The sequence below is a fragment of the Chlamydomonas reinhardtii genome, chromosome 7 (genome assembly GCF_000002595.2).
Source record: "Chlamydomonas reinhardtii strain CC-503 cw92 mt+ chromosome 7, whole genome shotgun sequence".
Taxonomy (NCBI): Eukaryota; Viridiplantae; Chlorophyta; class Chlorophyceae; order Chlamydomonadales; family Chlamydomonadaceae; genus Chlamydomonas; species Chlamydomonas reinhardtii.
Window position 1 is genome coordinate 6,379,918 of NC_057010.1, and position 26,418 is coordinate 6,406,335.

The 26,418-nt window shown below is 62.2% G+C and overlaps 8 protein-coding genes across 9 annotated transcripts; 3 read left to right on the top strand and 5 right to left on the bottom strand.

Moving 5' to 3' along the window:
- Nucleotide 1: 1 nt before the first annotated feature.
- CHLRE_07g357650v5 (uncharacterized protein) lies at nt 2-2,577 on the bottom strand. Its single transcript, XM_043064691.1, has 5 exons — nt 1,687-2,577; nt 1,278-1,386; nt 861-1,009; nt 571-666; nt 2-316 (listed from the first exon to the last, which is right to left on the bottom strand). The coding sequence occupies exons 1-5, from the start codon at nt 2,341-2,343 to the stop codon at nt 290-292; spliced, it is 1,038 nt and encodes a 345-aa protein (XP_042923259.1). The 5' UTR covers nt 2,344-2,577; the 3' UTR covers nt 2-289.
- Nucleotides 2,578-2,727: 150 nt separating this feature from the next.
- CHLRE_07g357700v5 (uncharacterized protein) lies at nt 2,728-5,229 on the top strand. Its single transcript, XM_043064692.1, has 5 exons — nt 2,728-3,497; nt 3,658-3,975; nt 4,235-4,584; nt 4,729-4,818; nt 4,927-5,229. The coding sequence occupies exons 1-5, from the start codon at nt 2,822-2,824 to the stop codon at nt 5,059-5,061; spliced, it is 1,569 nt and encodes a 522-aa protein (XP_042923261.1). The 5' UTR covers nt 2,728-2,821; the 3' UTR covers nt 5,062-5,229.
- Nucleotides 5,122-9,027, bottom strand: CHLRE_07g357750v5 (uncharacterized protein). Of its 2 annotated transcripts, none has more exons than XM_043064693.1 (11): nt 8,787-9,027; nt 8,445-8,671; nt 8,261-8,332; nt 8,058-8,099; nt 7,745-7,867; nt 7,455-7,595; nt 7,209-7,295; nt 6,966-7,019; nt 6,451-6,712; nt 6,066-6,156; nt 5,122-5,851 (listed from the first exon to the last, which is right to left on the bottom strand). In XM_043064693.1, the coding sequence occupies exons 2-11, from the start codon at nt 8,550-8,552 to the stop codon at nt 5,653-5,655; spliced, it is 1,179 nt and encodes a 392-aa protein (XP_042923260.1). In that variant the 5' UTR covers nt 8,553-8,671; nt 8,787-9,027; the 3' UTR covers nt 5,122-5,652. The 2 variants fall into 2 exon arrangements, with proteins under 2 accessions (XP_042923260.1, XP_001703677.1); XM_001703625.2 differs by having other exon boundaries at nt 5,238-5,851.
- Nucleotides 9,028-9,073: 46 nt separating this feature from the next.
- On the bottom strand, nt 9,074-11,387 carry CHLRE_07g357800v5 (uncharacterized protein). The gene is made up of 6 exons (XM_001703626.2): nt 11,202-11,387; nt 11,030-11,126; nt 10,801-10,961; nt 10,424-10,695; nt 10,049-10,175; nt 9,074-9,735 (listed from the first exon to the last, which is right to left on the bottom strand). The coding sequence occupies exons 1-6, from the start codon at nt 11,337-11,339 to the stop codon at nt 9,616-9,618; spliced, it is 915 nt and encodes a 304-aa protein (XP_001703678.2). The 5' UTR covers nt 11,340-11,387; the 3' UTR covers nt 9,074-9,615.
- A 54-nt stretch (nt 11,388-11,441) lies between these two features.
- CHLRE_07g357850v5 (ribosomal protein L22) lies at nt 11,442-13,047 on the bottom strand. The gene has a single exon (XM_001703627.2). It carries the CDS (start codon nt 12,939-12,941, stop codon nt 12,558-12,560), a length of 384 nt encoding a protein of 127 aa, XP_001703679.1. The 5' UTR covers nt 12,942-13,047; the 3' UTR covers nt 11,442-12,557.
- A 130-nt stretch (nt 13,048-13,177) lies between these two features.
- Nucleotides 13,178-14,763, top strand: CHLRE_07g357876v5 (uncharacterized protein). Its single transcript, XM_043064694.1, has one exon. It carries the CDS (start codon nt 13,472-13,474, stop codon nt 13,649-13,651), a length of 180 nt encoding a protein of 59 aa, XP_042923262.1. The 5' UTR covers nt 13,178-13,471; the 3' UTR covers nt 13,652-14,763.
- An 84-nt stretch (nt 14,764-14,847) lies between these two features.
- CHLRE_07g357900v5 (uncharacterized protein) lies at nt 14,848-20,502 on the top strand. Its single transcript, XM_001703612.2, has 15 exons — nt 14,848-15,154; nt 15,284-15,313; nt 15,425-15,534; nt 15,796-15,928; nt 16,117-16,235; nt 16,456-16,608; nt 16,810-16,892; nt 17,066-17,104; nt 17,488-17,567; nt 17,685-17,777; nt 17,939-18,148; nt 18,290-18,454; nt 18,610-18,762; nt 18,964-19,083; nt 19,203-20,502. The coding sequence occupies exons 1-15, from the start codon at nt 14,948-14,950 to the stop codon at nt 19,302-19,304; spliced, it is 1,797 nt and encodes a 598-aa protein (XP_001703664.2). The 5' UTR covers nt 14,848-14,947; the 3' UTR covers nt 19,305-20,502.
- A 2,069-nt stretch (nt 20,503-22,571) lies between these two features.
- Nucleotides 22,572-26,417, bottom strand: CHLRE_07g357950v5 (uncharacterized protein). Its single transcript, XM_043064695.1, has 5 exons — nt 26,079-26,417; nt 25,704-25,911; nt 24,282-25,555; nt 23,986-24,114; nt 22,572-23,809 (listed from the first exon to the last, which is right to left on the bottom strand). Exons 1-5 carry the CDS (start codon nt 26,211-26,213, stop codon nt 23,573-23,575), a joined length of 1,983 nt encoding a protein of 660 aa, XP_042923263.1. The 5' UTR covers nt 26,214-26,417; the 3' UTR covers nt 22,572-23,572.
- Nucleotide 26,418: the final 1 nt, after the last annotated feature.

The window sequence follows — 26,418 nt, forward strand, 5'->3', positions numbered from 1 at the left end:
CCCCCCGGCAACGAGGCGTTTAGCTACGGGTTTGGCATGGGCATGGCCGAACGGGCACACATACATTGCCCCATCTGGCTCCTCACTATTGCCCCAGCCGAGCTTGCTGCCTCCTGGTCCCCTTACACTCTCGTGCCGCTCGTTGTCATGCACCTGCCGTGTAGGCCGGCACACCTGCCTGGCCCCCGGCCCTGACAACACGTGTGAGATGATTCAGCCTGACCACCAACACCCCACAAATCATTTACGCCCAACAGTGCTTTCCGCCGTCGCTTTCCAGCCGCAGTCTTCAGTACAGCTGGTCCGGGATGAGCACCTGCAGCCGCGGACAGAAGCCCGCGTCAGTTGCAGAGGCTCGCCGGTGGGAGTTTGAAAGGTGCGCAGCCACCAAAAAAGCAGCGCAACTGGGAACGCCGCTACAAATCACAAGCAGCATGACGCCATGCAGACGTGGGTCGCTGCACCACGCCGTCCTCATGACTCCTATTCACCCGACCCACCCACACACACACCCACACACCCACCCAGCCACCCACCCACCCACCACCCCGTCGCAACCCCCTGACCAACCATGTGCATGTCTCTGGCCGTCTCCTCCAGGCTGAGTGTTTCAAAGTCGCCTGTGCTGTATAACACTCGCGCCTCCCGCTGCGCTGCATACACCTCCTGCGAACGCGGCACAGGAGCAGGGCGGGTTGTCGCGTGGGCGTGAGCATGCGCAATGCAACCCAACGCGTGGGCTTTCGGAGTAGACGGCATCCCTACCGGTATCCTACATGGTAACACCCCCCCTTTTCGTGTCTGCGGTTTCTTACTGGGATTGTCCAAACCCCCTGTCCAAGTCCAAACCCCCTGCCCACCTGGATCTCGATGAGGTACCACAGGTTGTCATCTGGCCAGAACAGCTCCGCGTGCCGCCCCACCAGCCCGTCCCCAATGTCCTCCAGCATCAGGTAGCGCACGTTGCCGCCCGTGCTGGCCTGGGGACGACTGGAGGAGGCCTTGTAGCCTGGGAAAAAAGAGGCGGGTGAGCGCGTTGCAGGGGCGAGGAGCGTCAGTTGAGGTCAGCGCGAGCCTAGCTGATAGGAGTGACGAAGCGCGAGCGAACGAGTGCAGCGGAGCAGGTGGGTCCACGTTCGCTCCAGCGCTGAGTTGGCCCTGCTCAAACCAATGCACACCAAAGCTAGTGCCAGGACAGACCAGATCAGCCCGCCGCAGCTGCTCTCCATAACCGCTTCAGCAAGTCAGTCATTCCCCATCCGCACTTCGCCGCTCACCTGCTGGCGGCGGGCGCATGAAGGGCACTGGGTTGTTGGCCTCCGCCGCCGCCCCCGGCTCCTCGTAGGCGGGCAGCGCCTCGATCTGGTACTCCTCGAATGTGGATGGCTGAGCAAGAGGCGGTGCCGGGCCATGTGAGGGGTGTGAGAGGGCAGGGTAAGAGTTCGTGCTAGGTGGTGGGCGGTAGCAGCCCGAGTGCTGTGACGTACGGTGCGTGGAGCATGTGCATGAGTGGCATCCCCATACATCCGCACTAACATCATGATAGCGGGTTACCCCCAGGCCAGTGCCCTGATTTCCATCCCTGTTTTTGCTGGCAACCCACGGTCACGCTGACTCAGAATGCTGCCGCGCCGCCCACACTCCCGCCGTTTCCGCCCTACCCCTGCCAACAGACTCCGTTCGCACCTGTGAGTTGAGCGGCATGGATGCCGCTGCCGCCTTCTTCTTAACCTGCTGCCCGGCTGGGGTGGGCGCCCCGCCTCCCCCGCCGCCGTCCTCGTCTCGCGGCCGCTTGCCCTTGCTGGCCACGTTGGCCGCCGCTGCCGCCTTCTTGGGCGCCGCAGCAGGCGCGGCCGCGGGCGGCGGCGGCAGCGATAGCTCCTGCTGCAGCGACATGTTGAACTCGTCCAGTCGGGGCGTCTTGCCGCGGCCCGTGTCCAGAGTAAAGTCCTGCAGGTAGTCCAGACCGCCGTCCGGGTTGTTCTTGCGCAACTCCTTCTCCAGGTCGTCCGTCACGCGCTCCAGCTCCAGTGCGTGCATCTCAAGCAGGTCGTGCGCCTGCTGCGCCAGCTGCACCTTTTCATCCGCGAACTGCAACAGCAGCTTCTGGCTGGCGGCCACCCGGTTGAGCACCTCGTCATACTCGGGGCCGGGCTGCTGGTAGGCTGGGGGCAGGCTGACCAGCGCGCTGGTGTTGGCCTGCACCTCAGCTGACAGGTCGTTGCACTTCTCATCTAGCGCTTTAATGGTGTTTAGAATACGCTGTAGCTCCGTCGGTAGCGTGCCTGTGCTCTCCACGAAAGACTCCAGATACATGACGTTCGCTGAATTGTGAAGTGCCATGACGCACGGCTGTATAACGAGCCTAGTAAAGCTAATAGGTGCGGTAACAAGGTGCGCAAAGACTAAAGCTCGGGGGCCCGGTCAAAACTTGCTGCCCAGCGCGTCACATCTTAATGGCCATGCAAAAGACGCATAGTATGCAGCGTGTTAGTAGTCGTGTCAAGTCGTGTCAGTGCCCAGCGCGGGAAAAGGATCAAACCTTGTCCAAAACCAGCTAAGCTGACAACAATCACGAATAAGCTAATGCGTCTTTAGCGATAAGCAACAAGCGGAATGAAAGGCGGACATTGCGATTGTATGCGGCATGCGCTGGGGCCTGCTGCCTCTGCTGTAAACTGCAGTACTCTACCCTACTGCCTATGTCATTTAACCAGTACAGATGTCCTTACAAATAGTATTAAGGGACCTCGACGAATCGAAACCTGCACTTGCACGACTCGCAATTCTCGGCTAGGCTTGCTCGAGAGCCAGGACCCATATGGATAGGAGCGGCTTCACCCGGAGGCATGGCCAATCATGCTTGCTAGGGCAGTGGACTGGCAGCTGTAGACCAAACTCTGTCGTGTGCCAGGCGGGTAGGCAAGCGGCGAGCCGCCGTGTCTGCCCCGTCAGCGCGTGGCCGCAGTGCGCAAGCAGCTTGCGTCAGCGTTCTGGCTGCGCTGCTTCCGGCCCTGTGCACACGCACCATGAAGCTGCCAGCTGGTCGGCAAGCGGCCCCAGCGTCATCGGCGCTGGCGCCAGCAGCGATGGCGACGCGCAGACCAGCTCCTCCCCGGCGGCAGGGGCAGCAGCTGACTCGCCGCCGGCGCAGTGGCATGACGGTGACGTTCTGGAGCTGACCCTGGCAGACGGCCGCAGCGTATATGCGGAGGTGGAGGTGCCGGGCGCAGGGGCAGGGGCAGTTACTGCATCTGTGTCAGGTACGGGAGCAGGTGGGGGCCGTGGAAGCTCAGCACAAGGACGTCAGCGCCAGCAGCAACAGCAGCAGGCACGGCGGTCAGGACGGCACCCACCTGCACCACCACCCGCAGTGGCGGCTGTGGCAGGAGCCAGCGCCCCCGCCAACTTCTCACCCCATGTCATATGTAATGGCGCCCGATACAAACTGGAGGCGCACGAGGGCCAGGCTGCGTGGGTGCTGCGGGCAACGTCAGGTGCGCGTCGTTTGTTTAGGCCTACAGGATTGCCCCTGCATGTTCGTAAAGAGATCTAATCGGGCTTCAGCAGCAATTCATGACGTTTGGTACCGTATCCGCTGCTGTTGCGCTTCACCTCCCCTTGCGCGCCTGTTCAATACTGCCCTCCCGGCTGCAGGCGCGCTTGCGGCCGGGGACCCCCTGTTGGCCCTGATGGCCACACCGCCCAAGCCACACACTGCCGCGCTGCGGGCGTGGGCGCCGCTGGCGTCTCAGCTGCTGCGACCTCCGGCGGGAGCTGCCCCTGCAGCACCGGGCTCGGTGGACGTGACCGCGCCATCGGCCTCCAGCTCGCCGCCAGCCCCAGGCAGGCGCGTTGCGCCTGTGGGGGCGGTGCTTGATGGCTGTGCTGTGACGACGGTGCGGCGTGTGGGTGGACTGCAGGAGCTGCAGCAGCAGGTGGCAGACAACCCCAGTCTGTGGTGTGACGGGTCAGGTGCGCCAGCCGCTTGGAGGGTGGCTGCTGTCACGGGACCAGTAAGCTCCGTGCTTGCTGCTGCAGCATACGGTAACGCCGGCGGGGGCCGTCCAGTGTTGCAAGCCGTCCTGCGTGCGCCGCGTAGCGCCGGGCATTAGTGTCAAGGGCCAGTTGTGGTGTACGAATGACACCTGCCGGATCAAATTTGTTTGATAGCAGAGCACTCAGTTGCTGTAGACCTCAAACGACCTACCCCACCCGCCCTGCCGGTCCCTAGGCCCTGGCGAACCGCCCCTGACCCCCGACCAGCTGGCGCTCTACACGGCCGCCGAGCTGGCGTGCCTGGCCGCAGGGCGCCGCGGCGTGGTGCTGCTGCAGCTGCACGTGGGCTGGCAGCAGGCGGCCGCGGCGCCGCCCTACGGCCCCTTCAAGCCGCTGGTGCTGCGCCTGCTGCGCCAGCTGCTGGCCAGCCCTGGCAAGGAGCTGCAGCTGGTGTCATTCGCCAGCGCCGCGCCGGACCCAAGCAGTCCAGGCGGCAAGTCATCCGCGGGACTGACCATGGTGCTGTGTGCGGACAAGGAGCCGTTCAGGTCGTGGGGCGCACACCTGGCCGGCTTTGGATGTCAGGTGCGTGCGTGCGGGCTTTCGTGGTAATACCGAGCCGTGTTCCTGAACCCGTTAGCCCAGCTGCCATGTCCACCCACGGAGCCGCGGCGTTGGGGCTCGCACCCTGTCTCCTTGGCAAGCTTCCTCTTTGAACGCGCTCCCCAGGCCGCACTGGAGGCCCAGTCCCCCTACTACAAGGCGCTGATTGGGCGGGTGCTGGGCTACAGCCCCGACAACATCGCGCACCACATCCGGGTGAGCCGCGAAGGGCGGTGGGTAGCGCAGACAGGCTGGCAGGCGTGGCCAGACCTAAATGGACGGATGACGGGACTGAGCCAACCCCCCTCCTCCTTGCCACTGCAGGAGAAGCACGGGGCGCCGCCTTCCTCCGAGGTACTGGCGGCGGTGGAGCGGCAGCTGGGCGCCCTCAGCACAAAGCAGCCGCAGCTGCCCTGGACGGCGGGGGCGAGGGGCAGCCGCAAGAAGGCGGCTGCATAGCCGCATGCCTTGTTGGGCTGATGGCGGTTGTAAACTATCAGAGATTCAGAGCGCGGATGCCGGTAGTGCACGTTACAGTTGGAATGTCGCCAGCTGTGAAATCTCAGGACTGATGGCGGTAGGTCAGTAGGTGGTCGCGATGCGGGCACAGCGGCAGCGACACAGACAGCAGGACAGCAGCCTCGTGGTTACAGCTCGACGGGAAGCAAAAGCACGATGTCACCATCGCGTACCCGTCTAGATACCAGACTCAACCCAGAGCTATCAAATGCACCGCCTGCGTGTATCTGCTGTAATGCTATCGCCTGCTTATGGCGCCCTAGATTGTTACGCCAGGACACCGGAATCCAGCTAGCCGACTATGAATGCCGGCTGCAGTGGGTATTGAGTTCCACCCGAGGGTAGACCTAAGGCATCGCCATCAATTCATTCAATTGCCATGTTCCTTAGCCATGCTACTCACGATACGTAGTGAGCACCGGCCATTGGGTCACTCTATGGTGCATTCAAGGCCTCCTGCCTATTGAGTTGCCTGGAGTTGCTAAATCCGCTCCTGCCGTCTACACCAAATCCTAGCGCGCATGCCCCTGCTCACACCGACGGCCCAAAGTCCCGATTCTTGAGTATGGCCGGCGCCACCACCGACCAGCCGTACAGCAGCGCACACGCCCAGCTGCTGGCCACCTTGACCCAGGTGGAGCCCCAGGAGGAGCGCGTGTCGGGCGTGAAGCCGGGCGAGAAGTGTGACACCTGCCAGTTGGTGAACAGCATGGCGATGTAGGCGGAGCTCCTGCGGGCGCGCGTGTGTGCGCGGACGTGCAAAACCCAAGGGGCATCAGTCTAGGAAGCACGTGCTGGCGATACACCGCAATTGGAGTGAGCGCGGAACGTGATACGCACGCGTTCAGTGCAGGGCCCGGGGGGTGACGGGCTTTATGTTCGGTGTTCTGAGGCGGCCAGGAGCAGTGCAGGCTGTTCAGGTGCACGCTGCCGCGGGGTCTCACGTGCAGAACACCACGTGGAAGAAGTCTGGGCGGTAGGGCAGCTCCGCCTCGTCGCCGCCCTTGACCCCGAACATGTCCTTGCTGGAGATACCTGGGGGTAGAGGTGGAGGCAAGAGGGGGATGGGTTGACGTTTGGCAACCGGCGCGTTGAGGGAACGGCTGCGTGACAGCCGAAACAGTGTGTCGTGAGGTAGCGACAGACGTGTGTCTGCAGCGGCCAACAGCGCGCAGCAGACGCTGCATGCAGGACTAGGCAGGTCTAGGCGGGCCGCGTACGTATGATGCATCTGAGGCGGGTCGGTTAGGCGGCGCCCCCACATGGGGAGGCGCCCCCTGGCATTACATGCAACTCCCCCCCCCCCCTTGTGGCCCGCCGCGCACCCACCTGCCGAGTAGGTGGAGTACATGACTGCAGCCAGAGCGATGAAGAACGCGACCACACCCACCCAGCCCGCGCTCACGCCGCCGGACCGGGCGCAGTCGCTGGGCACGGGCTCGGACGCCAGCGCTGAGTAGATGAGGTAGGAGCAGTAGAGCCACACGCAGCCGCTGGTGAGCAGGCCCGCGGAGGCCGCCCGGCCAGGGATGAACAGGACGCCCACCAGCGCCAGACCAATGATGAGGTTCCACGTCACGAAGAAGATGTTCTTGGAGGATGGGGGGAGGCATGGGAGTGAGGCAAGGTTCTTGACGAGCACGGGAAGGAGCACAGATTCCGTTCTTAGGTCAAAGCGCCGGGCGCTTACGAGGCGCGTACTTAGCACGAAACCTAGTGTGCATGTACACGTGCCGGTACGCCGTATGCGAGGACAGTGAATGCTCCAGCACGGTGGGGAGGCAAGTATGCACAAACGCAAGGCGCCCATCACCACCAAAACCCGAGTCGTGGACACCACTCACTAGGGAGCATGATGCGCGGGGCGCATAGAAGTGGTAGTCTATGCCGGTGAGGACCTGAACAGGGGGAAGGAGGTGAGGGGTAGGTGAGTGGCGTTGAGAGCCTGAGGCATGGGCCACATGCGCATGAGGTCTACCGGCACAGGCCCCTTTCCTCCTGTGCACGGCACCCGGCGGTGAACATTTGGGCCCCTGACCCACTCGTGCAGGTCCCGGCAACCTCCCTCCCCCCCCCGCCGCGCTCACCAGTCCCAGGCAGAAGGCCGCCACTGCCCCGCTAATGAGCACCGCCCAGGCCGCCTTGTTGTCCGTATCCACAAGCCATTCGTTGATCTGCAAGGCCGCGCAAGGCCATGCGCAGCAAGGGCAAACTATTACAAAAGCCGGAGGAACGGTTAACGGCCATTGCGCTTCACTGTTCTTGCCATAGTTCCCTACCCACTCCCCACTCCCCCCACCCGAGCCCCCGCTATCTCCACCCCTCCCCCCCACCTCGTACACGAAGTTGACCAGCAGTATGAGCTGCAGCACCAGGAACAGCCCACTGGCGTAGCGGCTAAACTGGCCGTAGCCGTACAAGATGGAGCTGGGCAACCACATGAAGCCGACCAGCAGGCCCAGCCAGGACAGCACCTGCAAGTGGGAGGTGGGGTAGGTGGGCAGGCGGGCACTACGACGCAGGGCAAGCGCGAGGGGTTATGGTGGATGGGTACCAGACCCGATGCCCTGAAACACCGCCCTCATCACGTGCATCTCGATAAGCTCCCCTGCCCTCCGCGCACCTGCCACACCCACAGCCCTGCGTGTAGGTTCACCCGCACGTCCTCCACCCTCGTCAGGGCAACGCAAGCCAGGAGGTGTGCCCCGAAGAACACCAGGTTCGCCAGAGACACACGCAGAGCCACCTGAGGCCGGAGCGCAGGAGCGAGCGACACCAAATGGACAAGGCAAGGTGCTGAGTTGTACTATACATGGCCCCGCAGCCACATTGTCAGACAGATAGGATTAGCCTGCGCGCCCCCCAGTTCGCTAATGCCACCCACACTACACCCCCACCACCACCACCACCACTACCTCCACCCGTCACCCACACACCTGCTGGCCCGCGCACTCCTCGACGGCGTCTTGGTTGTCAGCCTGAGGCATCAGGCCCGGAGTAAGGTGAGGCATGTGTTGGGTGGCGGTTTTCGTTCATCATGCGCGTCGTAATGCTCGGCTTATGCACTGGCCCGTCACCAGGAGTCAGGGGCTAGGTACCCGACCGCGCCCCAGCCCAGCCCCCGGCGCTCACGGCTCACCGACAGGCAGTCACTGAACGAGCTGATGTTGTTGGCCATGAAGCCGCCGCCGTAGTCCCTCAGACACCACACCTGAGCGTGGGTGCATGCCGGCGTGCGTGGCGTGTGCGTGTTGATGTGCAATGCAGCCGTGCCGAGAGGTTGCGGTGCGCAATGTGAAGTAGTACCTTGCATCACCTCTTACCGCGATAGCTGTCGCCGAAAATCCAACGCAGTAGAACCATTTGGCTGCTGTGAACCGAGTTCTCAAGCCCACGTCCCAGGCATTGCAGCAGAACAACGCCCGGCACATGCTGCCCGCTGCCTGCCTGCTGAGTCCGCTACCTGCTACCTGCTACCCGCGGCAAGTCGTCCACGCTCTGAGTGCCACCGGCTGGTAAGGCGCCTGGGCTGTTGTGGTCACGATTGTCTCTGTGCGAGGCGTTGGGCGGGATACGTAACTGGACGGGTGCAGGTTCCCCAGCAGGTCCTGTCCCGCAGGGTCGGCAGCGGCGCTACCAGGCAGCGGGTACCTACTAATCGTTACCTTCAGACGTGGCTGAGGGTGCGAGTATGTAACACAAGTATCAAGTATAGCAGATATAAACAGTAGAGGCCCAAGCTACTTGCAAAAGGCTTCCGCTGTCTGCAGCTGCACTCCAGGACCGCGCCAAAATGAAACAAAGTCTGAATGCTTTGTAAGCTATCAATAGCGTTTTCTCATGGATTGGACGCTCGCGGACGCCCAGTTTGGAAAGGCCAAGACTCGTCCGACCAGTTGAAGCCGAGAATGCGTTTCTTGTATAATCACAAAGAAGCAAGAATGTTGTGCAGATAGGGAATATTGAGTGATGCATGGTAAGCGATCCGAGCTGCGTCAGTGGTATACGATCAAACAAGGGAAACTGCGGGGAGCCGTGTCTTGTGTCCACCACGGTCCACCAGCCCGACCCCCCCGCCTCCATTCTGACCCTGGTAATGGTCCTGACACTCGACATCTAGCTGCCCAATTCAGCTCACACCGAATTCATAACATGCAATAGCTACACCTATTCCAGTCAAAGCTTGATGAGCCCTTCAACTGACACATCGGTGGGCGCCGGTGTCTCCAGGTTGGTTCTGTGGCCCAGCGTGTTTTCCGGTGCCTCCAGCGCCTACCCGCCAGCCGTCCGCCAGCCCAGCCATCACGTCGACCAGCGTCTACGCAGTTTGCCAGCGGCGGCCCTCGTCAGCCCTCTGTGTTCATCGTCCATTTCGTCTGCGCTACTTGCGGTTGACAACCTTTTCCATCATCCTGCGTCCTACTGGTTGGGCTCGGCCCATAACCTCTCGACCCCGCCCAGACACAGCCTACATCCGACTTCAAGGGGGGTCGCTCACGAGGGCACCAGGCGCGACAGTAGCGTGTATGTTCCTCCCGCCACCAGCAGTACCCCGCTGGCCGGAGTCACCCAGGCCGAGTACTGCCGCAGAGCCAGGAGCTGCTTCACAGTGCCCTGAGGGAAAGAAGGGACAGGACGAGGGGGCAGGGAACGATATGGACGCGAGCAAAATGAAAGAAACGGGGACTAGACAGGGGGCGCAAGACGGGGGCGTGTATTCGTGCTGTATGTGTACCTGCATGTAACACTGCGCCTTCTCGTAGCTCCACCTTCATGCCGCCGCACCACTAACGCACCGCTGCCGATCAGGTGTAACCCAGACACCAGCGCACATCCCGAATTCTCAACCAAGAAGCAGCCTCATCCACCCTGCAATCCTTATGTCCTCTATCTCTGCCCTCTGCGCCTTCTCCCTCAGCGCACGCACCGTGAACGAGGCCGCCAGCAGCAGGGGCGCCACGTAGCCGCACGTGTAAGCCAGCAGCAGGCTGCCGCCTTCCAGCGGGTCGCGGGTGGACGACACGTACGCCAGAAGCGTGGCTAGAACCGGTGTGCTGTTGAGGGGAATGGAGTGTTCGGATCGCTTGCGCCATGACAAATAACAATTAGATGCGACTCAGGTGGGGTGCTAGTGGTTACTGGGATGTATGGAGGGAAATGCAAGCGTCGCGAGAGGCGTAGTGCGACTCATTCAGACGTAAGCACTGCTCAAGCTGACGATGAAAGGGCTACAAGTCCCGCACATGCGCCACACGCGCACATAATGCACATGCAAGCCAAGCCCGCTCATACGCCCACCCACCTGCACGGAGATGCCGCCAGTGCGAATGTGGCGCCCGCCAGGTACGCCTGCAGCGCTGGGGGCACTGGGGCCTTGCGCACGTCCACATCCGGCATCAGCGAGGGCAGCTGCAGCTGCACCACCTCCAGCAGGTTCAGCCCCATCAGCACCGCCACCAGCCCCACCGCGATGGGCAGCTCGTTGCCGATCTGGCCGTAGGCGCGGCCCAGGAAGGAGCTGACCACGCCCAGCACCGCTAGCGTGGTGGCCAGGCCGAACGAGAACGACACGGCCTGCAAGTGAAGGGCCAGTCATTGAGACTATGTGATGCCCCTGGCGCGCTGTCAGGACCCGTGCATCCCATCCACCCGATACTGGCAACTGCTTTTATAGCTCACCTGCAGTCCCAGGTTGGGCTTGCTGGCACCATTGCCGTTGTCGTCCTGGCTATACCCGCCGATGTACCCGATGGTCAGGGGCAACACGCTGAGCGTGCAAGGCGACAGGCTCGTCACCAGACCCGCACCCAGCACTGCCAGGTATGTCAACGGCGTGACACCTGCGTGTTCAAAATCCAAGCGCGCTTTAGCGAGCTGGCCCCAGCGACGTCTGCCACACACGACGCACCAGTGAGTTGCTGCGACACCAGCGCATCGGCGCTTTGCCCTGCAGCGAAAAGCCCTTGTACCAGATCCTGGGCTTGGTCAGATAGTTCATACAGTTCCTGGGGCAGCAACGAAACAGCAAATTATCATCCATCAGAATCTCTTTGTGTATTCCGGCCTCGACTGCTGCTTACCTGGCCGGACACCGCACGCAGCTGACGTTTTAGCGATTTTGAGCTAGCGACGCGTACAGGACATGGCTTGAACAGTGCCAGCTGACGACTAGGCAGCGCGTACAAGTTGGTGTGGCACTGAGGCTGCGCTAAATGCATGGCGGTTCGCATAATGTTTGCAGTGAGATTGAAATGCTGAGCTGTATAAACAAATCCAGCTGAAGCCTTGGCAAGGCAGGCTGCATTTTGGCTGCTGTGTGCTGCATTGGCTGCGGTAGACTCTCCACCCCCCAACCCCCAATCCGGCGCCCGCCCCGCCTCCACGCAAACCATGAAACACGCAACATCCGTCGCAATTCACACTCCACGCACCAACAACACGTCAACAACTGCGCAAACTTGTAACACGCGCCCCGAGCCTCGCCCCCCCACACACCCACACAAACGCCAGCTACAAATGGCCAAGCCCCAAACTGGGATGCAAGTACACATACGAAATTAATCAGGTAGGGTTGAAGAGCTAGTCCGCGACACGATGGCCCCCCCCATCAGCCGACGCCCGTGGAGCGATGAGAGAGCTCACCCTGCGCTTGCACCACCGCACACGCGCCAACCAACGGCGAAATGGCCGCGCATTTGCACAGTGAAAGCGCCAACACATCCCCGGACTAGCCCGCCAACAAGCTTCGCCCGCAGTCGGTTGCAAGTGCCTGGCGAACCTCCAAATCCCAAACTGACCCACGCCCCGCCGAAGCACGCCATATCTGCACACTGCGCGGCGCGTAACACCGCGCAAGCGCACCCGAAGCCCATTGAGGTGCCCATCCGTGCAACCCGTCCCTGCCGGCGCCTAAACTTGTCCGCCCGCCCACCCACCCACACGCCCGCAAACCACCACAGCACACCACGTTGAGCACTCCAACTGCACGCACGCGCTCTGTACAACCACCAGCACAATCCCCGAGCCCCCAAGTCGGACGGGGCCTGTGAGGCAGCCTCCCGCCTCGCCCCACAAGCCCACAGCCACGCCTCCCCACAACCCCACTCACCCGACCTGCTCGCCGGGGCCGCTCGCCTGCGCTGACCAACTGCTTTGGCTGCTCCAGGCTGCCGAAGCCAGCCCTCCCGCCCCAACTGCTGAATTCGCTGCTGCATCCATGAGGCACATAGAGAGGCAATAGTGTGGACATTTCTCTCGTTACAATCCCTTCACCACCCGGCTGCACCGGCCGCACACGCTCCACAGCGCCAGCACGCCCGTCCAAAACGCGCGAACTGAACGTTCGCCGCATAGCTCCAGCCGCCAACTCAGCTGCATCGCATGCGGCGGCCGCCAGTTCCACGCCCAGAGCTCCACTCCAGCTTGCTACAGGCCGCTTACTCCTCGTCCTCAGCCTCGTTGTCGGCAATGTTGAAGTACCGGAGCTCGTAGACGTTGCGGTCCTTGTTGGAAGCAATGACGCGCAGCCAGTCGCGCACGTTGTGCTTCTTCAGGTACTTCTTGGTGAGGTACTTCAGGTAGCGCTTGCTCAGCTGGGACTCAGCAGTCACGGTGACCTTGGTCTTCTCCTTGGCCACCTTGATAGAGTCGCCCAGCACGCCGGTCTTGCCGTCCACCTTGATCTTGTCCATCAGGAACTTCTCAAACGAGGAGATGTCCATAATCTTGTCCTCCACCGGCTTGGAGCAGTCGATGGTGAAGACCAGGGCCTTCTTCTTCGCCGCGCCCTTGGCGGCCGGCTTCTTAACACCCACGGCCATTTTTTTGAGCTAGCGGCCTAAAAAGCACGAGAGAGAGGAAGGTAAATGGTCGCAAACTGACTATACAGGGCCTTCGCGAGCGGCGGAATGGGCCGGCGCCGATTCCGTTAATTTCCTAGGGCCCGAGTTATTTGGCAAGGCTAATTCTCTGGGTTCCATGCATCACAAGTTGAGCCTGTACATAAACCAGGGGCATGACACCGTCGTGACAACGCCAGCCGAGGCCTTTTAACGCACCGACCCCAGCCTCCTCGAGCTTGTAATCAACGGCCTTGAGCCTGCATTAATGTTTCTTAGTCTAGTGTAGCAAACAATGCCTTCGGGACTGGTTATAGTCACTGTGCCCCACACGCGCAGACACCCACACGGCAGTGTGTCCCTGCACTCAATGTGTCGCTTGTGCGCTGGCAGCGTTTTGCAACTGCGGCAATATGGGGCGAGAAACTGTTGTCTCATTATGGTACAACTGAATGTGACTTTGGCAGCGTGAAAGAGGATGCGTGTCTGCGGCGGGCTGGCGCCGGGCAATCATGGGTGGGACTACCGCTCGTTACCGGCGCAGCCGCGCGGCTTGTTCGCTGTGGCTGCCTTCACTGCCACCGCCAGCCTCACACATCCTACCTTATGAAGCTGGCGGTATGGGAGCGCTACGCTTATGCATGCTGGGACGCACGTGCGCACGTGCACAACTAGCTGCACTACGGTATTAGCAGAGACTTTGGGTTGCGACCAGAAGGCACGCTCAGGGTGTACAGCCATGGTGTACACAGCTCTGAGGTGTACGGCTGGCACGGGGTTCGTGCAGGCGTTTGAGATGCGCCGTGTGCGGTCTGCCGTGCCGCATTGAGGAGTGCCGGTGGACTACCCAGCGCAGCTGGTCGACCTCAAGGCGCTGCAGGATGATCTGACCAACACCAAAAACCGCACCGAACAGTGGAAGCCCTCAAACGGGTGTACACGTGGACGAGAGAGTGGTTACAGTGTCCTCCACGGGTGCGCACCCCCTCCCTCCCCCCCCCACCCACCCCCTCCCTCTCCCCCCCCCCCCACACACCCCCCGCAGACCGGTGGGCACCAGATGTCCGAGGCCGCACACTGATGGAGGCTGCATGCTGGTGGAGGGACATGGCTTGGGAGTGCAGAGCGCTGACACGGCGGTGGGGTAGATAGAGGGACATGGCGTCCTTAATTTGTCCATGCGTGGCTCACAGAACCCAAGACTCAAATGCTCCAATGGGGATCAAATGCCTAACACGTTCAACGGCACTTCATGGACGCATTACGTTGTTCTATTGGCGATCAACACACTGTGTCGGTGTCGCGCGATGGCAGTTATTTACGGCGTAGATATGCCGCGCCCCTTTGTTTAGAAGCGGGCACGGGCCCTGGGCCCAGCGGCAGTGGTGGCGCGCATGTTCGGAGCAGAGGGGGCGGGCAAGGCCACGTGGAGGAGGACAGCGCGGCGCCGCCTTCAAAGCGGCGCCGGCGCGTAGGTTGAGACCTGCCGGTGTTGTCTGGTTAGCGACCTGTGCTGACGAGCATGGCGTAGCGGGCAGTCGGCTGCAGCGGCAGGGGTGTTGAGAGGTTTTCCTTGCTGTCTGGTTGGCCTGCTGCCTGCTGCACTAGTGCTTGATTGCTGGGCGCGACTGGGCACATGGCGGGCGGTGCCTGCACAAACCGAACCCGGCTACGTCCGGGAGATGAGGTTGTTCGTGGGCTCAGCCCACTTTTCCCTTGCAAGGGAGAGCCACCTTTTCTTGTTTAGAAACGGGTAAAGACATGTTGGTTGGATGTAACCCGTGAGATGTAACCTCTGCCGGTACCCATCGTGGCTTGCGGATCGAGCACAGCTGCACCCTTCCTGACAGACACAGATTATAACTGTTTTCCTTGGCTTTCTTACTGAGTGAACATGAAATCCAGCTAGCGTGACACTGCTTTTAATTCTAAAACAATTGCGATCGACCGATTGTCACAAACACAGTGCAGCTTGAGCCGTCCACACAATGGCGCTTGCGCCTCGTGTTTCAGTGCTTATCGCTGCCCTAGCGTTGGCGGTGGTGTGCGCAGCGGAGGATGCCGAACTTGTGAAGTCCCACCTGAAGTCCTCAACGTCTGTTCTGTTCTTTGACGATTTCGACGGATCCGACTGGAGCGAACGGTGGAAACACTCCACCGCCGACAAGTACACGGGGCGCTTCACGACCGCCCAGGCAAGCAGGGGCGCGCGTGGTGCACAACCCCAACCGTGCACACAGTGTGTTGACCGGTTCAAGAGGTCCATCGCCATCCCTTACGCCCCATACACACATGATGTAACTCTGCAACGCTGTCACCCGCAGGCCAAGGACTGGACTGACGCGGGGCTGAAGGTGGGTTGGCCCCGACGGGTGAACAAGCAGGTTAACTAGCAGCTGGACCGCCAGCACAGCCCTTCGCCCCTGCCGTCACTCGTCCACTGCCCGCACCGCCACCCTGTGCAGGTGCCGGAGAAGAACAAGCACTACGGCGTGGTCGCACTGCTGGCTGCGCCCGTAGAGCCGGTGGTGGGGCCGGGTGCGCCGCTGGTGGTGCAGTATGAGGTCAAGTACAGGTGGGGGCGAGGGCAGCAGGAGGGCGGCGGGGGGTCGCTGGGTCAGGGCCGACAGGGCCAGTTACTGACATGGCAGAAGCGCGAGCCAGAACTGTGGCCGGGGCTGTTGGGGTGGGAGCCGGACACACTGGGCCGATACATTGCGCTTGGCGCGGGCGGAGCAAGGCCACGCAGGGGGACGTGCGCTGGTGGTCAGTGCGCTTCGCATGTGACCACACTGTTCCTGCTCTGGCCTCCCTCTGCGCGCCCTTTCACCCTCAGCGAGGGCGTGACCTGTGGCGGCGCCTACCTCAAGCTGCTGTCTGCCGACTCCGCCCTGGCGCCCGAGGGCCTAGTGGACTCCACCCCCTACTCCATCATGTTCGGACCCGACAAGTGCGGAGGGCCCGGCAAGGTGCGGCCGAGGGCAGGCGGAGATGTGGGCCTAAGCCGTGGCGAAGGGCCTGCAAGCAGCACGATGGTGGCAGGTGGAAGCCGTTTGTGCACTTACTCGGTGTTGAGATTTCAGAGCCTGGCCGCGCTCAGTATACTGCTCCCGTTCTTGCACCCACTTTACGCTGCCTCCTTGCATCGCAACTCCAGGTTCACCTCATCCTGCGCGCCCGCAACCCCGGCAACGGCACCATCACTGAGCGCCACCTGGCCTCACCGCCCGTGCCCGACGCCTCCGACTATACCCACACCTACACGCTCAAGATCAGGTGTGAGGTGTGGGAGGGAGGGGCGTGGGAGGCGGGCGCAGGCACTAGGCTGCAGTTTTAGCCATGTAGTCGTTGAGGAGCTCTGGGGGCAACGATCTGGTGGTGTTGGTGCTGGTAGGGGTGATGTGCCCGAGTCCAGGGGGCATGTGTGTATGCTTGAAGTCTGCTCTAATTCCAAACGTGCACGACTGGAGCATGCCTGGCCCGCCCACCTCCATAGTCCGGACCACAAGTATGAGATCTCCATTGACGGCGAGGTCAAGTCCAGTGGCGACCTGCTGGCGGAGGGTGTGGTGGCGCCGCCGCTGCGGCCGCCGCGCGAGGTGCCGGACCCCGAGGACACGAAGCCCGCCGACTGGGTGGACCTGGCCGTGTGAGTGCCGGCTAGCCCCGAGGCGACCTGGCGGGCGGGGTAGTGCCGGGCAAGTGGACACGGGAAAGTCCGCGGCGGATGGTCAAGGCGACCCCGTTGTTGCTGGCCCTTAGCTGCTAGCCTAGCTGCTCTTGAAAGTTCACACGGGTCCATTGCACCTCCGCCAACGAGCCTTGAACCATTCCTCCCCTGACTGTGCAGTATCCCTGACCCCAACGCCACCAAGCCGGCTGACTGGGACGACAGGGAGAAGGTGGAGGACGAGGCGGCGACCAAGCCGCGAGGTGGGTTTGAGGCCATGAACAGAGGCCTGCGGGTGGGTTTGTGGCACGTGTGGTGGATGCCCGGCACCGACGCTGTACACCATGCACACGTGACAGCATACCAGGGTGTACCTGCCCCACTGCCTTTTGGCTGCTTCAGCATTCAAAGCTTATCATGGCCTCCCCGCTGGCAGGCTGGCTGGACAACGAGTCACCAATGATTGATGACCCAGGTGCGAGAGGAAGGGGCTGCAACATGAGGCTGGGTCGGGTGGTCTCAGGTGACGCGCGCAGTGAAGCTTGGAACAGCTCCACCCTGGGAAATTTCCTGAGGTCGCTGTCTGCATGCTTCGGAGCAAGCGCGACTAAGGCTTTTAATTGCGCAAGAAAGCTCTCGTGCATCAGCGAAGAGTGCTACCGTGCAAGCCGTTCTTGCTGGCCTCGTAGACGAGGATGAGGCTCAAGATGAGGCGGCGGGGGGGGGGGGCCACGGCGCCGCACACGGAGGGCTGCTTAGTATGAGCAATAGTGGATCGATCACGAAATCCTTGTACTCATCCCGGCGTACCCTTAGTTACCCCTGAACGTGGCACCCTCGCTTTCCATGTATCTTCAGCCGCCAAGAAGCCTGAGGAGTGGGACGACGAGGAGGACGGCGAGTGGACCCCCAACCAGATCGTAAACCCTAAGTGCAAGGTGGGGTGGGGATGGTGTTGGGGCCTAGGGCAGTCAACTGCATGGTCCGTGCCCATAAAATGGCGCGGACCCGCTGCAAGTGCATACGTTGTAAGCGACAAAGCTATACATGTGCAGGTGGGGTGTGGCCAGTGGAAGCGGCCGCTCAAGCCCAACCCCGCGTACAAGGGCGTCTGGAAGCCGCCCGTCATCGACAACCCCGACTACAAGGTGGGCGGCGGGGCCGGGGCCGGCAGCTGGGGCGTGGGCTCTGGACCGGATGGCCTTACCATACACGTGCACGTGCAAGACAGCAAGACGGTGATGGTCTGGGCCACCTGGTTCATGGCTGTGGCCCGTCCCCACCTGCAATCGCTCCTCCCTCCCCCCAGGGCCCCTGGACGCAGCGCCTCATCCCCAACCCCGACTTCTATGAGGACGAGGCGCCAATCACCAGCAGCGTGGCGCCCATAGGCGGCGTGGCCCTGGAGCTGTGGACCATTGACAGCGGCTACATGTTTGACAACCTGATCATCACCCGCGACCCGCAGCTGGCGGCATTGGCGCTGGAGCAGCTGTGGAAGCCGCGACACGAGCAGGAGGTGAGGAGGGGGGTGCGCCGGTACAGCCCTTGATACGGTAGTGTTCGGGCATACCGATTTTGTCGGTTGATTCGTATGCCTCGAGCCAATGTCAGATTTTCTGTGCATGTTGCCGCCCCCTCCCAACGACTTGCACTCAAGGTCAAGGCATTTGAGACGCAACTGAAAGCCAACCAGGATGCTGACAAGGAGCGCAAGCGCAAGGAGCGCGAGGAGCGCAAAAAGAACCGCAAGAAGGGCCGCGGCGGGCGGCGCGGTAGTGAGCAACTGGAGTCGCTGGCAGACAGCTTCCTCAACCTGTTTGAGGTGGGAAGGGGCATGTATCACTTAAATCCCAAAATAAACCGGGCAGGAGCTGGGAGGGCGCGTGTGGGCATTAAATGCAATGTTCTAATGCGCTCGGGGCTCTAGACACATCTTACGCTATGCTAACACGCGCTGCGCGCCCTTCCCACGTTCAGCCGGGTGCGGCCCTGGGCCCCCTGGCGCCCGCCCTGGACCCGCTGCTGGAGTGGCTGCGCGACAACCCCGAGGGCATCGTTCTGCTCATTGGCGTCACGCCGCTGCTGCTGCTCACCGTGCTCATGATCGTGCGCACCAGCGGCCGCCGGAAGGTGAGAAAGAGGTGGCGCGTACACTCGTCTGCGCGAGGCAGGAGCGCAGACCAGCCAGGGCCCACAGCGCAACGGACAGCGCGACTGACAGCGCGAACCCGCCCTATTGCCAGATAGATGCGCCGCCCTGTCGCCAAGATCAATGCAAGTTTCCATGTATGAGCTCTAAACCGCATGATATCCTCGCCTGTGGCTCCGTAGGACCGCAAGGACCAGGCTGCTGCTGCTGCTGCTGTTTCTGCTGCTGCTGCTGCCAAGAAGACGGACGCGGTGCAGCCGGACGGCGAGTTGGCTGCTGGGGAGGATGACGCAGGCGCCTCTGTGAGTGCCGCCACGTGTCTGTGTGCCTCCACGTGATTGTGTGCCTCCACGGAAGGTTATCCTTGCCTTACCCTTGCCGTCACGACATGTGCAACTGGTATTACTGCCTGTGAACGCAGGGGCAGCCGGATGAGGCCGCTGGTGCCGCAGACGAGGATGAGGATGAGGCTCAAGACGAGGCGGCGGGCGCGTCACGGCGCCGCACACGGAGGGCCGCTTAGTATGAGCAAGAATGGATAGATACCGAGATCCTTGTTCTCTGGATGCTTATGCACATGCTTGTGATACGAATATGCGAAACATTAATGGATGGCAAATGTGCATGCACGGTGTTTGTCAACTCTGCTTTTGTGCTCGCTTACGGGTTAGGTGCCATATCAGTGTACGCACCAGGCTGTTGAGGGGGGGTCGAGCCCCGCCGCCCGTCCCCACGCTGCGGCCTGGCAGGATCCGCAGATGGGAAGTCAGTAGATGGAGAGTACGGTAACGGTTCTATTTCTCGGGCTTCCAACTCAGGGTCCTGGTGGGCATGGCCGGTGTGAAAATGATGTGTGGCCCTTCTCATCTGCCCACCCACCGGACTACCAGCGGAGCCAACCTTGGAGCCAACGCATGCTCGCAAGTTGCGACGTGACTAATCAACGGCTAGGTAGGCTTTGGCGCAACCGGCAACCCTACTACAGAAAGCACAGTTGGCTTACGAGCACGCCATGCGCTTTCCAGTAATAATTGAATGTTGCGCTTTATGGGTCACGGTGTGTGTGTGTGCGTGCTGCAGCGTGTGTGTGCAGAGTCTGGAGGACAGGTTGATGCTGTCCTCCCCAGCCGCCCGGCCTAGGTCCGTTGTGAGGAGCGCTAGATAGGTTGATTCTGTCTCAGCGCCAGCCCTCATACATCGTCCTGAGTGGTCGCCTGTCCTGTGAAACTTAACACATTGCTTCGGCGTGTGGGGACGCCGTGTTGGCGAGAGCCACAGATGCCCTAATAGCGTGGGGGCATGTCGCACCCGTGGAGGGCACTGTAGATTCTGTTTAGACCTCACGCAGCGACCACGTGGGTCAGGGCGGGTCCAAGCGGAATCCAGCTGTAGTAGGTTTGACGGGGCGTTATTGACGAGTGTTGCGGAACTAATGCGTTCGTAGACCCGAGCGGAAGGCGGAGTGGGCTTGCAGGCGGCACGAGAGTAGGCAGTCAGTAGCGCAAGTTGCGAATTCACATGTTACCTCGTATCCGACGGTAAACGCTGTGGACGGTCGCGCCCATGGCTGGCTGACGGAAGTTGGCTGCTGTATTGGGATGGCTGGGCTGGACGACGCCGGCCGGGCTGGCGGTGGGACTACCAGAAAGGATGCGCCCGAAACCAACCTGGAGAACACCAGCGCCACCGGTGCCCAGCACGACATGTAAGGGAGGGAGGGAGGGACAGGAGGCGTGATGCACTGCAGCGTAGAAGCTATGGCGCGAGGCGCGAGGCAAGCAACGTCAACCCCAAAGCAACCGCGAGGACATGGTGCGCAAGCCGGGCTGCGGGCTGTGGCTGTGCGCTGCGCGGGGTGAGTAAACGAAGAACAAGTGTACGGGGAAGTGATGGATGCGGTTAAATGAGCAAGGGCGCTGGGCGGCCGAGGAAGTAACGACAGCGCGATCTCTGCATGGCTCATCCCGGTCGCACTGCGGTCGGCATGGGCGCGTGCGGTGCATGCCGTGCGACACCAGGAAGCCACAAGCAGCAAACGCAAACGAATCCTCCGAAGGGGGCGGCAAGGGACGCAAGCATACGCAGACAAGAGGCAAGGGGTGCAGACAGCAAGCCGGTGACGGATGCGGACCGCATTGCGGTTCCCCACACCCGTCAGGAAACCGGCAGCCGCACGGGGCGGCGGCTGCCGGCCGGGTGGGGGCAGGTGCGTTAGTGGGGTGTGCATGCGTGGGCTAGGGGCACTGCAGGCAAGGCACACGGTACTCGACACACTGAAACCCCTGGATCGGCCGGTATCGCCGGTGGCGTCATCTCCAGAGGGCTGTGTATGGGTTGGGAGGCCGCCGCCGCGCACGCCCGCAACGAATACTCCTTTTGGGATGACGCGACGGCGACACGCCGCCATGGGGGCGGCGGCACGTGACCAAGGCGGCCGCGGGGGCGGCGGCACGTAGCCGAGGCGGCCGCGGGGGCGGCGGCACGTAGCCAGGGCGGCCGTGGGAGCGGCGGCACGTAGCCAGGGCGGCCGCGGGGGCGGCGGCGCAGAACCAGGGCGGCCGCGGGGGCGGCGCAGCGTAGCCGATGCGGCCGCGGGGGCGGCGGCACGTCGTCGCCAAGGCGGCCGCGGGGGCGGCGGCACAGGAACCCAAAACACCTACCGCTACGCAGTACTCCGGCTTGCCCCTCCCCCCTCAGGGCGCTCCATGCCGTGCGCCCCGGAATGCGGTGTGGGGATGGGGTGGGGTGGGATGGACTGGCGGATGGTGGAAGTATCATATAGGTCTGCTGGGGGCTGCGAGCAGCCATACTACCGGTCATGATATTGCCTTCGGTAGCTCAGGGCGCCGCGGGCTGGGGGTGGGTAAGTGAGCGGGGATGGGGGCTCGGACTCAGCGGGGGCACGGACTCAGGGCGTGGAAGCCAGCGAGAAGCGGGCGAGAGTAACGCCGATGTGCCGGGTGATGTGCGAGCAGAATACAGAACGCGGCATTCGTCATTACGGGGAAACTAAAACAGATAGCGCCAACCTTTTGCGCCTTGCGCTTTCGCGCGCAATTTCCGGGATCCTCCAACGCGTCGATTCCTCCGTCTTGCGTCCTTCCGTGCCGGGAGCCTTAATTATCGATACAAATTGTGATACATTGTATGTTGCGCTGGAGCTCTAATGCAAACGCTGCGCTTGTGCGTTTACCCCGCTCTGGCATAGGGCTTGCGTTTTCATAATGTTACGCTTTGCAATACATACATAGAAAGGCGCATTATTTGCACGACAAATTTCGCTGCGCTCGGGTTTCAAGGTTATAACTCAAGTCAAAACTGGAATAACCGGGAGGGCCCCGCTGCGGGAACTCGATGCGACCGCAATGGCTATTGCCCCTCCCCCTTCGGGGGAAGGGGCAAGCCAACCAAGTAGACAGAACCCAGGAGTAAACCAAATAATCACCAATAACGTAGCCGATGCGGCCGCGGGGGCGGCGTAGATGACCCCGCGGGTTGTCACAGAGGGCGGCATGTCCGCCGGGGGCGAAGCGTGCGCGGGCGGCGAGGATTGCGATGGAGCGCGATGACCTGCTCCGCGATGCCGGATGCCTCGGTGACCTCCACGCGGCGCCGTTTGCTGTTAGCCATGCTGATGCCCGGTACGGATAGACACAAGTAGGTAAAAGGAGCAGGCTGACTGACACCCAGAGCACTACATGGGAGGCGGAACGGCGAGCGCGGACGAAACGAGTGTGTGTTGTCGTCTAAGGCAGTAGGATGCAGGCTGCAATTGCTGTCTGATCGAGAACGGATAAGTGGACGTTAAGCATAGCGCGCAGCCATGTAGTGAACCAGTAGAAGAAGTAAGTAAGAAGGAAGTGGCGCGGATGCGGGCGCATGCGCTACCGCGTGAATGGTGGCTGCACCCGCAAGCGGGAGGCTCGCCCTTGCCAAACACTTGAAGACGGCGTGTGGGACCATGGCCCGGTGGCGACCACGTGAGTACATTATGCCCACCAAACGGTCCCACCCTCGTCTCGCCTCGCCCACGCCTTAACCACGACATGTCACTCCGGGACAGGCGACCATCACACCTCGCACGGTGCAACCCTGGCACTGTGTCGAGGCTGTGTTGCGCACATGAAGCACCAACACATCTCATAGTCAGCCCAACCAGTTTCTGGGGGAGGGGCAGGCCTACTTATCAATGTCAAACCAAAACCATACTGTCGCAAACCGCGAGCGCTACAGAAACGTAGGCGGCAGGGACAAGTGTTCCCCGGTCACGGGAAAAGGGGCTGAGCCCCTCCACAGTCTGAGGCCGAACAACCTCATCGCCCGGCTATCCTCATCGCCCGGACATAGCCGGGGTCGGTTTCCACAGGCACATAGCCAAACCAGGTGCCTAGCAATCGCGATGCCACAGCAGAGCCAACCGCAGCCAGACGCAGCACAGTTGTCGGGGGGCTCAGCCCAAAAACTCGGGCATTAATTGGTCCCTGGCAGCATTCGGTGGTCTCTCCGTGCGTGCGCGCTCAGATTGCCCCCTCTTGTAACACCGAACAGCAACAACCCCAAACCCCCATAATCAATACTGTCAAACGTGATCATTGTACCACCCAAGCCTATGTCAAACCAGCATTTCCTTCGCGACAGGCGCATGCGCGTTCAGCCTACATGTCACCACACCGTCGCGCAACGTGATTCTAACTGCATTCTCGACAGTCCTGTGCTGCGATACTTAGTATTGCAGCGCCCCTGTTGCCCTGGGCTGCTGCTGCAACGGTCTGTCCGCACCGCTTGGTGGCCTCATGCCATGGCCGTCACGCGCCTGAACTCTGCCAGCGCTGCCGTGTGCCTATTTTTCTTCGCCACGTCTACCGGCGTGTCCCCGCTGCCGTCACGCCGCACCACCGCCTCCACACCGCCAGCGCTGAGAAGCAGCCGCAGCAACTGCGAGCTGCCCTTGCGCGCCGCAATGTGCACCACGCTCTGTCCATACTTGTTGGGCGCCACCACCAGCTCAGAGCCCGACGCGCCGGCAGCCTGACAACACACGAGCGAGAGACAGGGCAGCGCTAGGTCAGCCACAATTCAAGAAAACATGCTTGGATACATCTATTTGTGCACATGTAGTGCAATGCTACTACCATACTGCGTGCACATGGTGCACGAGGAACCCGAGTCTTAATGTCGCTCTAAGCCTGCAGGCGGAACCGCACCTGCAGCAGGCAGGCCGCCACGTCCTCTCGGCCCGCCACCGCCGCGGCGTGCAGTGGCGTCCAGGAGTCGCCGTACAGCTCGGGGTCCATCCACTCAATGCCGCGGGCCGTGCACGTCCGTAGCAGTGCCTGCATGGAGGTGCACCAGACAACAACGTCGGGGTCAGTACACTGAGCAGCACCAATCCGCGGGGCGCTGGCTGACGACCTGGCACAATCCTCGAGGTTCTTCCAGACAGCCGGCCGTAAATGCTCCATGCAACCCGTGCGCTTGAGCAACGCTACGGCAGACGCACCTGCACGCAGCCCAGGTGTCCGCGAAGGGCCGCGATGTACATGGGCGACTCTCCGGCTGCGTTGCTGATGGTTGGGTCGGCGCCCGCTGCCAGCAGCGCGGTGCACACGTCCGCGTGGCCCGCCTCACTCGCCAAAAACAAGGCAGTGGCGCCCCCGGTGTCGCGCGCGTCGACAATGACGCCCGCCGCCAGCAGCTTGCGGATCCCGGCGGTCTTACCGGTCATCGCAGCCATGTGCAACGGCGTGCTGCGGCTGGTGTTGCTGGAGTTAACAGCGCAGCGAATGACGCACCTGACTGCCTCCTCGGCAAGGAGGTCAGCCACACGAGCGCCAGCGGAGCCTGCGCTGCTGTCGGGCTTGGCCGCGTCACATGTGACTGCGCCGTCACCCGCTGACGGGGACAAAGGCCGCAAGTGGCGGCGGAGCAGGCTCCGAGCCTGTTCCACAACTGTGGCGGCGTCACTGGCGAAGTCCCACACCTCCACGGGGGTGCGCCCCAGCCCGGCTAGCACCTCCGCGTCTGTCAGCACCCGCCGCACCACCGCCACCAGTGGCAGGGGAAAGAAGGTGAGGTCCAGCGCCTCCAGCTGCGGCAGCATCAGCACCGCCGCCAGCAGCCACTGGGCCACACCGATGTGGGCCGCAACCGTGGCCGAGGTGCTGGTGGGTGCGGCCTTGTACGCCGCATGTAGCAGGTCCAGCATCGGCTGAGGCAGGTGCGGCACACTGGCGGCCGGCGGACTGACGAACGCCGCCAGCGCCAGGGTGCAGCCGCCCAGCATGAGAAAGCGCGCGCTGGGCACGGCCGCAGCTAGAGCTGCGATTGCGCCCGCATGCAGCCGCAGACAGTTCTGGAGGACGAGCGCCTGCAGCTCGGAGCTGCAGCGGCCCGCACTGCCCGCAGCAGTAGTCAGCCCCTGGAGCGCCTCGGGCTCTGTGCCCCAGCGGCCCAGGTCCAGGTGGCTGAGGGCCAGGCAGGCCAGGCCGGGGGCCGCCAGCAGCGCGTCCAGGCTGCCCGTGGTGAGCTGGAAGCACCGCTGCAGATTCAGCATGAAGTACGGCGCGCGGCACTTGCCGGCAGCCGGCTCATACACGCCGTCCTGCTGTCCCTCCTGCACGCCGCCACCCGTCAACTGCAGCAGTGCTGTCACGCCGCTGTGCGTGAGCTTACGGCTACTCACGTCCAGCAGCTGCAGGCGCGGCAGGGAAGCCACGCAGCGCAGCAGCTCGCTGTCTTCCAGCGGCAGGCTGGGCAGCAGCAGCGCCACTGTGCCTGAGTGGAGGAAAGGCCAGCAGAAAGAACTCAAAATTGCGCTTCACCGCTGGGAGTACACGCCACGCCCCTCTCCTGTTGCTTTTACCGCAGCCAGTGATCCTACGCTCTACAACAATCCTACGCTCTACAGAGGTAGCCGACGCACCTGGCATGCTCTTTGAAATCCCCTCCAGCAGCTCCCGCTTCTTGCTCTCGTCACCCGGTCCCCCCGCGTCCAGGGAGGAAGAACGCAGCCGCCGGGTGTCGCAAACCAGTTCTGCATCCTGCGTGTGCTGCCTCAGAGACTTGCTGACCAGTGCACAGTGCACCACGTCTGACGGCGCGCTCAGAAACGATACAACCGTAGTCACGACCTGCATTCAGCATGTTGAAGCTCAGTGACTGGAGCGTTACTAGCATCCACCGCCCAACGGCCTAAGTACAAGGAACGGTGGGGCTAGCACGAAGCTTGCGTGAGCGCCGCACGAACTGTGCGGGCAAATGGCGACCCTACGCGACGAAACCGCCCAGCGAAACTCACTGCATCCGGCAGGCGCATCAAGTCAAAAGGTTCCACTTGTAATGGAACCGCCGCAATGGCGCCAGCGTTAATGCTGGGCGGCTGTCTGGGCGTCCATGCTGGCGCCCAAGGATTAAGGGGGGTTCCTCCGCCCATTCTGCTCTTTCGTCAACCCCCAGTGTGCAGCCCTCCCGCCAATGTGAGGCCAGTGGCCTCAGGCCCCAGGCCCTGAGCGGCCTCCTCGAAGCTGGGCACCGGCTCCTGTGTAGCCTGGCTACTCATGAAAGTTATAATGAAAGGAGCGGATAAGCGGACGCGCTGGGCGCGTTAGGATGCGTGGGGTTCAGCGCGGAAGCGTATA

Coding starts and splice junctions, on each gene's coding strand:
- CHLRE_07g357800v5 (XM_001703626.2), bottom strand. CDS start 11,339: ATGCATTTAGCGCAGCCTCAGTGCCACACCAACTTGTACGCGCTGCCT. Junction 11,127..11,201: donor TGCGTGCGGTGTCCGGCCAG/GTAAGCAGCAGT, acceptor TTGCTGCCCCAG/GAACTGTATGAACTATCTGA. Junction 9,736..10,048: donor TGCTGGCGGCCTCGTTCACG/GTGCGTGCGCTG, acceptor TCTTTCCCTCAG/GGCACTGTGAAGCAGCTCCT.
- CHLRE_07g357900v5 (XM_001703612.2), top strand. CDS start 14,948: ATGGCGCTTGCGCCTCGTGTTTCAGTGCTTATCGCTGCCCTAGCGTTG. Junction 15,314..15,424: donor GGACTGACGCGGGGCTGAAG/GTGGGTTGGCCC, acceptor CACCCTGTGCAG/GTGCCGGAGAAGAACAAGCA. Junction 18,149..18,289: donor AGCCGCGACACGAGCAGGAG/GTGAGGAGGGGG, acceptor CTTGCACTCAAG/GTCAAGGCATTTGAGACGCA.
- CHLRE_07g357650v5 (XM_043064691.1), bottom strand. CDS start 2,343: ATGGCACTTCACAATTCAGCGAACGTCATGTATCTGGAGTCTTTCGTG. Junction 1,010..1,277: donor CATGCGCCCGCCGCCAGCAG/GTGAGCGGCGAA, acceptor CTTTTTTCCCAG/GCTACAAGGCCTCCTCCAGT. Junction 667..860: donor GGTACCTCATCGAGATCCAG/GTGGGCAGGGGG, acceptor CCGCGTTCGCAG/GAGGTGTATGCAGCGCAGCG.
- CHLRE_07g357750v5 (XM_043064693.1), bottom strand. CDS start 8,552: ATGTGCCGGGCGTTGTTCTGCTGCAATGCCTGGGACGTGGGCTTGAGA. Junction 8,100..8,260: donor CGTTCAGTGACTGCCTGTCG/GTGAGCCGTGAG, acceptor CTGATGCCTCAG/GCTGACAACCAAGACGCCGT. Junction 7,596..7,744: donor CAGGGCTGTGGGTGTGGCAG/GTGCGCGGAGGG, acceptor TCCCACTTGCAG/GTGCTGTCCTGGCTGGGCCT.
- CHLRE_07g357876v5 (XM_043064694.1), top strand. CDS start 13,472: ATGGGTGGGACTACCGCTCGTTACCGGCGCAGCCGCGCGGCTTGTTCG.
- CHLRE_07g357700v5 (XM_043064692.1), top strand. CDS start 2,822: ATGGATAGGAGCGGCTTCACCCGGAGGCATGGCCAATCATGCTTGCTA. Junction 3,976..4,234: donor TCTGTGGTGTGACGGGTCAG/GTGCGCCAGCCG, acceptor GCCGGTCCCTAG/GCCCTGGCGAACCGCCCCTG. Junction 4,585..4,728: donor TGGCCGGCTTTGGATGTCAG/GTGCGTGCGTGC, acceptor CGCGCTCCCCAG/GCCGCACTGGAGGCCCAGTC.
- CHLRE_07g357950v5 (XM_043064695.1), bottom strand. CDS start 26,213: ATGGGCGGAGGAACCCCCCTTAATCCTTGGGCGCCAGCATGGACGCCC. Junction 25,556..25,703: donor GATTTCAAAGAGCATGCCAG/GTGCGTCGGCTA, acceptor TCCTCCACTCAG/GCACAGTGGCGCTGCTGCTG. Junction 23,810..23,985: donor TGGCGGCCTGCCTGCTGCAG/GTGCGGTTCCGC, acceptor GTGTGTTGTCAG/GCTGCCGGCGCGTCGGGCTC.
- CHLRE_07g357850v5 (XM_001703627.2), bottom strand. CDS start 12,941: ATGGCCGTGGGTGTTAAGAAGCCGGCCGCCAAGGGCGCGGCGAAGAAG.